Source organism: Cervus canadensis, chromosome 20 (assembly GCF_019320065.1).
Source record: "Cervus canadensis isolate Bull #8, Minnesota chromosome 20, ASM1932006v1, whole genome shotgun sequence".
NCBI classification, from domain to species: domain Eukaryota; kingdom Metazoa; phylum Chordata; class Mammalia; order Artiodactyla; family Cervidae; genus Cervus; species Cervus canadensis.
The window spans coordinates 45365795-45378810 of NC_057405.1; the positions used below are offsets into that span (position 1 = coordinate 45365795).

The following is a 13016-nucleotide window of genomic DNA, read 5'->3' on the forward strand; positions in this document are numbered from 1 at the left end:
TTTTGGCAAGGCATCCCTGGAGAGGCGCTCCTAACTGAGAGGACAAGTTGCGGTTTTAAACATTTCAATTCAGGAAGGGAAAGTGAAGAAGTGTGTCTGAAGCAGGTGTGTGGCAGTGCAAAATCTAGATTGGGTCCCGGTTCCTCCTTCCACAGGTAGGAGGGTGATCCTGTGGAATTCACCTGTAGGGGCTCCCAGGAGCTCCAGGTATGACTGTTTTGGCTAAATCTACAGAAGAATGAAGAAAACTCTCATGAACAGAAAACTGGCCTAAGATCAAAGCAGTAGAGGGAAACTACTGATGTATTTCAAGTAGGACCCGTTCTTCAGAATTCATTATTGTATTTAACTTTGAAAAAGATGTGTGTGAAACCCAAGCACATTTTTAAAATTAGCATAACTTGAGATTTTTAAAATAACATTTAACACTTCTAATAACAGTTAAAATTAGCGTGATTTGAGATTCTTTTAATAACAGTTAACAATTGCTGAACACACACACCCCCAGAAATCCTAAAACCACAGTGAATGTTTTTTAATGTGTTTGCTTAATAAGTATTTGTTGAACAGGTGTTAGGTTGACTCATGTGAAAGTGATGTTCAGATATCAGCCCATTTCACATGCTTGAACCTATTGGCTAAATTTTAGTTCAAGGAGTCAGCAGTGAGAACTCTTCTACTCTCAAGTGATTGATAATCTAGTAAGGAATACAGCCTTCATACAAATACTGGCAGAGTAATTAATCAGCAAATAATTACAGGTGTGCCAACTGTGAGCCGAAAGAGGGACCCAGGGGACCATGGAATGAGGGCACCAACCTAGTCTTGGGAGGGTCACTGGGGACGTGATGGGAGGGATGGGCAAGAGGAGTCAGATGGAGAAAGGGGTGGGTCTCCTAGGTGGTGCAGACTGAGAGGGAAGGCCGCTGGAGAAGAGAACCAGAAAGAGCTCTGGCCAGCTGGAGGCTGATGTCAGGAGGTGATCAGAGGAAGAGGAGCTGAGCAGGGAGGCTGAGCAGGCCCTTGTAAACCGTATTCATTTTAGGATAGATGTTGAGCAGCTAAAGGGTAAACTGCAGTACATTAATAATTTTAAGAGTTTATGTGAGCAAATACAGATTCTAATGCGGCAACGCCACATCGGAACTCGTTAGGAGGGAAGTGGGTAGAAGTGCTCTGCGGACAGGAGCTAGGGGAGAGACACACAGCTAAGTGAAGAGGCAAAGCAAGGAAATTATTTATCTATTTTATTTGGCCATGCCGCTTGACCTGTGTGATCTTATTTCCCCGACCAGGGATCGAACCCCGACCTGGGCCCCGTGCATTGGCAGCGTGGAGTCTCAACCACTGGACCTCCAGGGAAGTCCCAAGGAAAGTATTTGATTAAGCAGTTGCCTCATTTGGGAAAAGCCCAGTTGGCTGTTCATGATGGATTGTTTTCAGGTTTCAATTTCTCAGCCTCGAGGCATTTACAGACTTAAGTTTTGGTTTGCTTACCTCGACCACCAGAGCATTAGAGCCAACTCAGACTAATGGCCTCCCTGTTTAATTAATTAAACAGTCTAAAGGGAAAGGGGAAGCCACAAAGTGTTTTAGGTAGGGGAGCAGCTGATTTTTATTAATACATTGTGTATTGGTATAGAATTAGTCTCTGAGACCGTCTAGTTGGCATTTCCAAGTCTGAACAGAATGAAGCATCCGAAGTCTGAATTGGTGTCCAGTCTTAGCAGTGAGGGCTGTGCGCCTGTGCCTCTAGAAGGAGTGTCCATTCGTGATGAGGGCAGTGCTCGTCCTGGTGGGCAGGGAGGCAGTGATCACACCACAGCCCTCACAGCTGGGTCCCCTGAGATTCATTCACAGGCTCTCTTGTTCCTCTGAGAAACTGTGACTATTCAGTTTCCAGTGGAACAGATGGAAGCTGAGATTCAGAAAGGAGGTGGCATATGGAAGACATCATACTTCTCTTTTACACTTGAAATAAATGGCTTGGGGTGGATTCGCTGCTGAGAAGTCCCTTCGAAACAACTGAGCCAGGGTTTTAAAGTGACTATTTCAGTGAGAATTCAAGGTAGGTATAAAAGCAACTGAAAGAGTACAATATTGATTACAGTAGTTGATCTGCTTTATATAATCACACTACACATAATATTGAAACACACAGCCATGTTGACTGTAGATAGGGCACCAAGTTTGGTTGTTGTTCCGTCACTAAGTCACGTCCGGCTCTTTGTAACCCCATGGACTGCAGCATGCTAGGCTTCCTTGTCCTTCACTGTCTTCCAGAGTTTGCTCAAACTCATGTCCATTGAATCAATGATGCCATCCAATCATCTCATCCTCTGTCACCCTCTTCTCCTCCTGCCTTCAATCTTTCCCAGTATCAGGGTGTTTGACTTGTCACATCCGGTGGCCAAAGTATTGGAGCTATAACTTCAGCATCAGTCCTTCCAATGAATATTCAGGATTGATTTCCTTTAAGATAGACTAGTTTAATCTCCTTACAGTCCAAGGGACTCTCGAGTCTTCTCTGGCACAATTAAGAAGGATCAATTCTTCGACGCTCAGTCGTCTTTATGGTCCAACTCTCACATCTGTACATGAAATGTCAGAAAAACTATATGCTGGAAAAACATAGCTCTGACTATAGGGACTTTTGTCAGCAAAGTAATGTCTCTGCTTTTTAATATGATGTCTGAGTTTGTTATAGCTTTTCTTCCAAGGAGCAAGCATCTTTTAATTTCGTGGCTGTAAGACTGTTTAATACCTGAAACATACCTTACTAGTAAATAACAGCTCTGTGCTCCTAAAGCTTAATTAGGATCCATCCTTTCCATGTAATTAGGATAAGCTACCAGAAAAAGAAAAATAGAGTTATTGTGAATTTTTGACAGTAAATATTTTCATGTTTGGTACCAATATTATCACCCACAAACACTTTTGTATGACCTGCAAGATGTTAGGCTTCATTTTTATCTGTTATCGTTTCATATACTTTTGTTTTTATTATAGTGTATCACTTTAGAAGCTCTTGACTAAGAATCACAGTAACAAATTGAAAATGTCTTAAACAACACAAACATGATCTCATTTAAAGAAGTCTGAAAGTAGGTGGGCCCAGTGTTAATTCAATAAACTGCTAAATTTGTGCAAATTTTAAAGTCAAAACTAGAGATAGAAAGAAAATTTGGGCTCGTGAATGGCTCAAAGACCAAAACGCAAACCCAAGTCCGGAGATGGCCATCATCCCCACTTAACTCATAAATTCTCCTTTGCTGTCAGAGTTGTCCCAGGGAGAGGACTCAAAAGCACAGAACATTGTGATCTTGTGAACATAGTGGTGTTGGTGGTTAGAACAGGCCAATGAAGTTTAGTTACCTCACACATGTCAGAGGGATTTAGTTGGATCAACTTTTCACAGTTCTAGAGATCAGGGAACAATCTGATTGACCTAATGACATATTCATAAGGACAGTCTTAGTTCCCAGTAAGCCAGAATTTTGGCTTCTGTGGTGGTTTAGGCAGTAAAGAGTTTGCCTGCAATGCGGGAGACCTGGGTTTGATCCCTGGGTCAGGCAGATCCCTTTGAGAAGGGTATGGCTACCCTCTCCAGTATTCTTGCCTGGAGAATTCCACAGACAGAGGAGCCTGGTAAACTGTTACAGTTCATGGGGTCACAAAGAGGCAGACACGACTGAGTGACTAATACTTACTTACTTAAGCCAAAATTTAGTCTCTTGTCCAAACCCTGTTTAGTCTTAGATCTTTGTCTTGGTAACTCCTTTGAGAAATAGGTGGTATATTTCATATATTCTGAGAAATATCTAGCATAATGTAAGTCTTATATAAAGAATGTTACTATTACAAATGATAATAATATACTTAAAATGTTGCCATTCCTCCAAGAGCTTTATTCAAATCTAAAACTTGAGAAATGATTAGTTATAGCAACAATCAGAATGTAATATATTATAATTCAGGGATTGCTTTTCTCCTGTTATTATTATTATCATTGTTTTAAATTTGGGGGTGAAGGTGGGAAGTGGGAACTACTCTAAACTTTAAATTGATAGTGCTAAATAAAATGCATTTCTACCTTAAAAGGACCATTCAATAAATTAGATAGTCCACTTCAGAAAGATGAAAAGATTGCTGATGAGCCACTGAAAACATCACCTGGCTAACGACAGTTTAATGTCGAGGTTAATGTTAAGATTAAGGTTACGGACTTTAGCGTTAGATAAATACGGGTTTCATTCCCAAATTCTGCTACCTTTCATCTGTCTGAACCTAAGAAACTTTTTTAACCTTTCAGACCTCAGTTTTCTTAACTGCAAAGTGGATATGCTAATAGTTGTTTTTTTGAGTCTTAGAGTATAACAAGATAGCCCACATAAACCATTTCTCGGTGTGTAGTGCACAGACGTTGCTCATTCTGTGTGAATTAATCACAACAGCTATATTGTGTGTTGATACAAAACTCATGATAGAAGAAAACCACAAGAACCATCCTGAATTATGTGTGTATATCCAAACAGGGAAATTAAACTCTGACACGTAAACAAAAACATTCGAATAGCATATTTTCCAAACTTCAATTGCAGACGTTTTTCCTCAGTGATTGCCTTTTAAAGGGGAACCCTGATTGAGGCCTGCAAAGCAATTTACTATGCTCTTGCCAGGCAGAAAATGGACACTCATGCCTCCTTGATGATATGAAAGCTCGGCACTGATTGCCGCCTTAGGCTGTTGGCTATTAATGTCCAGATACCTGTGGTTTGAACTAACCTCCTTCTCCAAGCCCAGTCTTTGAAATAAAAAAGTAAATATTATAGTATTTTAAGTTACATTGTTAAATATATTTTTAGTAATATTAAACTACATTGTTTAATGATATTTAATCATATTCTATTATAGCTAATAGTATATCATATTATTACTTATATTTAAAATATTTGATTAAATTTTAAAATTTAAAATATTTAATGGTATAAATCTGTTAATAAGACTTAAATAATTAATAAAAATAAATATTAATTATTTCAAATACAAAATTATATTATTATAAACTATTTTAGAGGGGCTTTGCAATCATTTTGTGTTGTAAAATTTCTAGCAAAAGATTTAATTGGAATGTTTGTCTGAGGTATATGTTGCAATATTTTCAAATGCAGATCTGATGATTTGATAAACAAACAACCTTGCTAAGTCCGAAGTCATGGTTTCCTAGTTCATCATCTCTGAGTTTAAATAGTGTGTCTATCATCCACAATAGCAATAAGGTTTTGAAAGAAAGCACTTTGCTCTCGGCTCTAATCTTTGCTTGTAAGTGGTCGAAGAATTCTTGTTGAAAATATGTGAGAGAGATGGAGACATCTTTTTACTAAACACAAAGAGCTAAATAAAATAATGTTTGTGCAAATGTTTTTAATTTGTGAACAGATAACCTTGTTATATGGAATTAGTTCATATAATGGAACTAGTTTGCTGTTCCAGTTAAAATCACAATCTTATATATATTTAAATAATAAACAAAATTATAAAGAGTTTACTGAGTGCTATAATATTGCATATAGCAACCTGCAAACTCAGCCTTCTATCCCCCCAAATCTGTCCTTTTTCCTCTTCAGAACTTATTAGCATATAATAACTTAGTATGAGTTTTACCTGTTTATGTCTAGTGTGTCTTCTGGTCGCTGCCCAAGTGACGACAGGGATTTTGATCTGTTTGGTCCACTGGTGTCTTCATAGTTCTTTGCATGGTCCTTGGCACACAGTGCCAAATAACTGTTCAAACAGTCAATTCAATAACTGTCAAAGAGTCAATGAACCAGTCATTAGAGCTAATTTAACCTCAACTGGAGCAACCTGGGTACCTAGAGTGACAAAATTCTTAAACGTGAAGAAATTGACCAAGAACATACTAGGTAGCAAGTACTAATACACAGTGATTGAATCTGTTATAATCCCCACCTACAGATGAGGAAATCGAGTCAGACAGAACTGAAGTAACTCCAAAGCTCATCGGTGGAGCCAGGATTGGACACAGGCTAATATAGGAGTCCGTGTTCTAACTACTGTATTATTTCCAGAAGACAGGAAAGGTGAGGGCTCTGACGTCAGAGACATGTTGAAGGTGGGGGACATAAGAGAAATAAAGTGCTTTGAAATCTAATACCATGTCTACCATAATGGTAGTAACTGATCTTTCCATACACGCTAAGGGCGAAGAACTGTTTTCTGACATACCAAGAGCCTTTCTTTACCACTGCAGTAATTTCTGAAGCAAAGAAAAACCTGGAAGACTCCTTTTCTTCTCTTTTCTAGGTGAACTTTAGTGTATTCTTGGAAAGACATTGGTATTTAAAGCCAATTGTTTTTGTGCTCAGACTAAGTCATAAATGGTAAACAACAATAAATGATGTAATAGAAATAAGAAGGAAGGGGCCAGGGCACAACCATTAAAAGAATGACACAGCTGTTGAGGACATAAGGAAAACTGGTTAGAATCTACCAGGCGCAAGATGGTGGAAGATTGGACTTGCCCTAGACCTTGAGCCTCATTATACAGTCATTGTAATGAATTAGCATGCTAAATGACATGCCCACAGGCACCATGACGGTTCTCAGGCTGATCAGCAGGGGCCAAAAAATGGGCAGTGCCCCTGTTCCTGGAAATCTCTACCCATTCTCAGAGATAGAATATTCCTCCCGCTCGGTAGCCTATGAAATTACCCAGCCCTTAAAAACTACTAACAGCCACTCCTGCACCCTGGGGCTGCTGTCACCTTCTGAGATGGACCTTATTCTGATCCAGGAATGTGTATCTCTCTAAATAAACTTGCTTTCACTTTACTATGGATTGCTCTTGAATTCTTTCCTGTGTGAAGCCAGGAGCCCTCACCTGGTGGCCCATCCCAGGAATTCGCCCAAGACCTGGGACAGGACCATCCTCTTGATCCCCATTTTCCTGCAACTTGATTAGTTATTGGGTAAGTTTTCCTGTTTTCACCCCCTCTTTTGTTTGTTTCTCAATATCTGTAGTAAGGGCAATGTTGGCGTTTTGCCCACATCACTCACAGCTTAATAATTGCAATTATAATCCCACATTTCTTAGAGTGCGCGACTTCACTACCAGATAAAAGTCCTGGGACTTGGTTCTCACGCGTCAGGGTCGCTGCCTCCCTTGCCTGCTCCCGTGTCCCATCGAGGTGCCCTGGCTCGGTGAGCTGCGTCCGCGCTTTCTGGCCCTCGGCCCACCTTCTGTCCTCTGGCAGTTGCTCTCTTTGCTCCGCTCATGTATTTCATGCCTGGATCAGGGCTTGAAACGGCAGCAGTTCTGTCCTTGCGGGGTGCTGGTGGGGTGCATGGCGGTCTGCAAGGTGGTGGGTGACAGTGCGGGGTGCCTGGGCCCAGAGCCACACTGGTTGGAGAAGCCTTTTAAGAACAAAGGCTGGGACTTCCCTGGCGTCCAGTGGTTAAGACGCTGCACCTCCGCTGCAGAAAGCACAGGTTCTATCCCTGGTAGGGGAACTGGGATCCTGCATGCTGTGGGGTGTGGTCAAAAAGCAGAAAAAAAGAAACCAAAAGTGGGGAGCACTCTTGTCGGAGAGGAACCATGAGAACCCTGCTGTAGATTCTGACTCCTCTGATCGGGAGGCTGGGAGAAGAGGGCCTGATTTGACGTTTGAAAACCTCTCAACTTTATTACAAAGGCAGTTTTCACTTCAGGGCTGGCTGTAGGTAAAATGTCAAGTGGTCATCCGGTGTCTGGATTCAATCTCTGAAAGTATTTTCCATGACACACAAGGCCTCCTAGTCTCAATTAGATTGAAAAGGCTCGAAAAGTGCAAATACTTTCAAAATAAAACCAAAAAAAAATTGGTAGAAATATATCAGAATATTTTTTTCTCTGAGGGGTGAAGAAAGAAAGAAAGGAGAAAGGAGGGAGGGAGGAAAGGGAAGATGGGAGAGGGAGGGAGAGAGGGAGCTGGTGTTACTTTACATACTTGAGACCAGTCTCAGAACACATATATAATTTTATACACTCCTTTCTACCTAATATTACAGCATTAATTTCCTCAAGCCATTAAAAAACTCCCCCTGAGGCAGATTTTTAAGAACTGTTAAGTACCTCATACAAAGAGCAACCACTTAAAAACCAGCTTCCTAGAACTTTATGATTCTGAGAAAGCTCCAAACTTGGAAGCAGCAGGAAAACAGGCTCTGAACAACAACAATAATAAAATCCCCTGAGCACTCAGAGATAAATAAATATACGAGAAGAGCCGGAAAAAAAAAACAAACCAAATGATGCCTTTATATTGTGATTTTTATCTTTTGTTGTTCTGTGCAAAAAGTGTGGTGTGATTGATATTATTTCCACCTTCAAGTCTCAGGGAAGGAGAATGGAGGACACGAGTGTCTAATAACTCCTCACTTGTGCATTTCAGCCACTGAGGTCCCAGGCTAAAAGAGAGCTTAAATTTGATAATAATGTAGCAAAGCCAAATTGCAGACCAGAAACTGAAATGTGTGTTTCTGGCCTCTGTTCCTCCTGGCGAGGACATTGGCTGTTGAACCTTAAAAGCTAATAATTTAATATTTTCCTCCTTGGCATGCTGTAGCATCACCCCTTCCTTGAGGCATGGAGAGGAGATGCTCTGGCTCTGATGAATGTCAGTGGGGGACCATACCCCCTCGATTGATACCCACCATAGGAATAATTACTGCCTTGGTGATGGCTAGTGTATCTGTCTTTTTAGCCAGTTTCAAGGTTCAGCATATGTGCTGTGGCACACCATGATCAGGCTTCTAGTGGGTCTGATAAAGTAGAAACGCAGGATGGCAAGGCCATGTGCTGGAGTAAGAATTTGCTTGCATGGCAAATTCTTAGGCCATGAATGTTGACGTGGCCCTTTCCAGCCAAGGTCCTTCTCTGGGGCTCCTTTTGATGATTATAAAATTTTATTTCCCTATAAAATTTCATTCCCCATGTGGTACTGATAGACTGCAACTGAGTTTGAGAATGTACATTGTATATTTTCAATATATGTAATTCCAAAACTCAGATGTATTTGATCACATCAAATCTGTTGTTAACCATCTGTAAAGCTTATTCTAACAAAATAGGATTAGAATAAAGGAACATTTTAACAATTTCTCCTTTCATAGTGACACCTCACTGATTCAACTATGAATCAGGCCATTGTTTCAGAATGTGATCTGTTCATTACAGAATTGATCCCATGGGAAAGTCAATTTATTCTAAGGGATTTGCAGGAGTTTAAGTCTTACTTGTTAGGATAACATTGTTAATGCATGTACAAAAATTTTGTTCAAAGCCATCTTGGAGGAACTTGTTTGGTGTGAACTCTAGTCACATGTTTCAAGTATCCTATTCTAACTTGAGATGAATTTGGAGGCTTGCAAGTAAGTCCTATGCTTTCAAATTCTCATTCAGAATATATTAAAAAGTTATTATTTAAATTTTTTGAAGCTGTAGTATGTACACAAGGTACAAAACTCAGACATTACAAATAAATATTAACCTCTTGTCAGATATGTGATTTGCAAATATTTTCTCTCATTCTGTAGGTTGTGTTTTCATTTTGTTGATGAGTTCCTTAGCTATGCAGAAACTTCTTAGTTTTCTATAGTTCTCTTTGTTTATTTTTGCTTATGTTGCCTTTGTTTTTGGTATCAAATCCTCCATTTACATTTGATTCAAATACCACTTCCAGTTTTTTCAGTTTTTATTTCTCTGCTGCAATTTTATTTTTGTCAGTCAATTCCTTTTTTTAATTATCCATTTTCCTAAACATCATTTTGCAAAATGTCATGTGGATTTATCACTGGGAGACAAGGAGGCAACACGATCCCTTGCTTTGCTGTCTGTGTAAGAACCGAATAACAGATATGCAGTGAGTGGTCAACCACTGATAAACTCTGAAAGAAGTGACATGATTGATATCTGATCTTCATGGGCATCTGTTATATACATCTGATTTGTGGACTGCAGAGATAGAAGAGAAGTTTGTATTTAATGCATAATACTCACAGGTAATATATTGTGCTGACTGAAGTTTGAATTGTGTTATTAGTTAACTAAACTGCGGTAACTGAAACGTCTACATTCCAGTCATGACTGCCTACCCAGTGGCAGATTTTATTCCAAAGATGGTGCAATAGTCTCTCCCATCCTACACGTTTTTCTAGGACTTTGCCGTTTCCATCTCAAAAGGTAGGGTCTAATTCCCCTTTTCTTGAGTCAGGGCAGTTTTGTGCCTTTCTGGTAACCAATAAAACAGGGGAAAATAGCCTCATTAAAAAAAAAAATAGCTGAACGATTTCTAAAGATGAATCACGAAAGTCAATACACGTAACACTGGCACACTTTTATCAAAGCTCTAAGTCACCCACCAACTGCTGGGTGACTACTGGGCTGTGAAGAAGTCCAAAGAAGTCTATTTGGAGAAATCACCTGGACAAGTTGTGTGAATTGCTTGATCCACTATTAGATTATTGAAATTTTAGGTTCAGTCTTTTGCTAATATAATTAATTTTATAACAAACATCTTGGAACATACTTCATTTTTCACAAGTGCGAATCTATGTGCCAGTTAGATTCCTCAAATCAGAATAAGCACAAATCTTGATATTGAAAGGATACACCAAAGAATTAGATTAAGTGAGAGTAAAGATTATATTTAGGTTTTCAAGGAAGTATTTAGTGGTCCACTTGGTGAAGTAACAGTTACAAATATTACTTGTGCTAATAAGACAGAAGCTGCTAGTGGCACCGGGAAAAGACACATTTCTTTGGGAAGAGAAAATTCCATAGGCAAGAAAGTTTATTCTCTGACTTAAACATGCTTTTGTAGAAAAATGGCCATATCCTCTGACCAAGAAATTGGAGAGTTGCTTATTCTTTGATCTATGTTCTTTCAAATGCAGACAATGAACAAAAAACAGACAGAGGGTGGGGAATTTTTTCAAGAGAACAGGTTTTAGGGATCAATCTAGAGTCAGTACCATCCTTCTTTATGTTGTTCATCAGTTTGGTTAGCATTTACTAAAGGATGCTCAGCTGGAAACAAACCCTGATGTGGGTGTTCCTCACAATGGGAACTTCACATCATTAACACAAGGGTAAGTTACATCAGTATAATTTATCTAAGAAGACAAGGAAGTTGATTTGATACTATAGATCGTCATAAGAAAAAATACCAACATGACAATATTTGGTCTTAAAGAGTTAACCCTCCGCAATCTAAAAAGTAGCTATCCAGAATGACTCACTTCTGTAAGTTGCAAACTTTTCAAATTCTTTGTTTCTGGCTTGAACTTTATCTCCATGCTGAGTGATTGAAATTTGTACAATGTATCCTTTTCAAGACAGTTACCCTCACACATACCTTAGGTCTCTTTGGTGGCTAGTTTCAGTTCTCTATCTCAATAGACTTGATAAGGCAGTGTTATAGTTAATATGTAGTGAAGTTCTGAAAGTGCCTAACAGACTTCCTTGTCTTTATCTGACCCTCAGAGCATTTGTCTATTAATTTCAGGTTAGTTTGCTTTTTCATTTTAAAGTATGTGTGTTTGGTTTCAAAGGGTTATGTTTTTCCTCTTTGCTGCATCATTTGATTTGGGCGCTTTGAATTTTTTTTTTTTTGATAATTCTTTATTAGAATAGTGTTACTGTTTGCTAAACATGGTTAAAACCCAGTTTCCTGCATAGCTGAACAAACCTCAAAGAAGTGAAGTGGTGGAGGGTCCGCTGAGCCTGATCCCGTCTCAGACTGCACGTGTCACGTGCTGGCTGAAATGCAATTTGCCTTCTCTGCTTTGTTTACTTTCCCTGTGAAGCGCTCTCCTAAGACCTAACCTTTACTCGGTGGGTGACTTTCTTTATGGGAGTAAAAGGAAGCCTCCTTATGAAATCGCTGTTATGGGAATGATACAAGCTATCTAGTATTCAAAGTTCTAAACATTATTTAAAAGGCAAAGATACCCCAACACATCAAAACAAGACCAAAAAGTCCACCAGCCACTCTTTCAACTGAAGTGATGAAACCCAAAGAATTCAGATAGTGAAATGGAGAAAATGAGAAGAAAGTTCATCTGAAAATCCGCCATTAGTGAAGTGATGAAGAACGTTTACTGGCTTAGTCTGAAACTTGTCAAGTTTGCAACTCTTGGCTGCCTATGGATTTCTGTGGTCCAGTGTACAGTTTTAAACAGCTGTTTAAAGTCATGTGTAACTAACCTGGTAAGTTTTCCTGGTCTAATATTTGTCTTTGTAGGAAGTAGAACAGATAGAATTTAGCTTGTTATAGTGGTTGAATTACTTTCTCTTTATGAGAAGTTTTCTCATGAGAAATGATGGCAAGGCAAGAGTCTTTTTTCCAAAATAAATTAGGAGCGTTAGTGATTATAGTAAGGAGGGCAGATCTGCTTTATTTCTTTCAAGTTGTCTCTTCATAGATTGTTATTATTATTATTTTTGCAACTGGGGGCATGGGGTTCTGGCAAAGGAGGCATAAATGAAATCAATTTGCACACCTTAAAAAATACCAGTTAAACTCATTTATTACAAAATCATTTATATTCATCTTAAAGCATGAAATAGGTTCAGCCACAGGGCAATGCCTTGTCATTGCAAGCAAAAGTACTATTTATATTGTGGATAGACGATTGTATCGGGAGGGGGATGATGAGGGAAGCAGATGTGGATGCCATGTAGAACACTTTATCTTATTATTGATCACTATATATTTACATGTTATTTTATGTGTTATATACTTATATATGATTATCATTATTAAATGACAGAATTGTTTGTAAATTCCTGTCTATCTGTGCATTTATAATTTTTTTGGTGAGTTTTTCTGGAAATCTATGATTTTCTTCTCATTTTGGGTATTATTCCTCCTAAATAGTGTTTCATATCTTTACAGTTATATTGTGACTTATTTGTGCTTAAAACAGTCACTGAATCAAATTTAAAAGCCAAATAC

At 38.9% G+C, this 13016-nt stretch overlaps 1 protein-coding gene across 8 annotated transcripts in view; it reads left to right on the forward strand.

The window, feature by feature from the left end:
• Positions 1–11649: 11649 nt before the first annotated feature.
• The window catches only part of ROS1 (ROS proto-oncogene 1, receptor tyrosine kinase), a 110915-nt gene continuing 109548 nt past the window's right edge, over positions 11650–13016 (forward strand). For all 8 annotated transcript variants that reach the window (XM_043439619.1, XM_043439626.1, XM_043439624.1 and 5 more), the window contains exon 1: positions 11650–12268. In XM_043439619.1, coding sequence (XP_043295554.1) covers positions 12146–12268 — 123 coding nt within the window. In that variant the 5' untranslated portion in view covers positions 11650–12145. The remainder of the gene's footprint in view (positions 12269–13016) is intronic.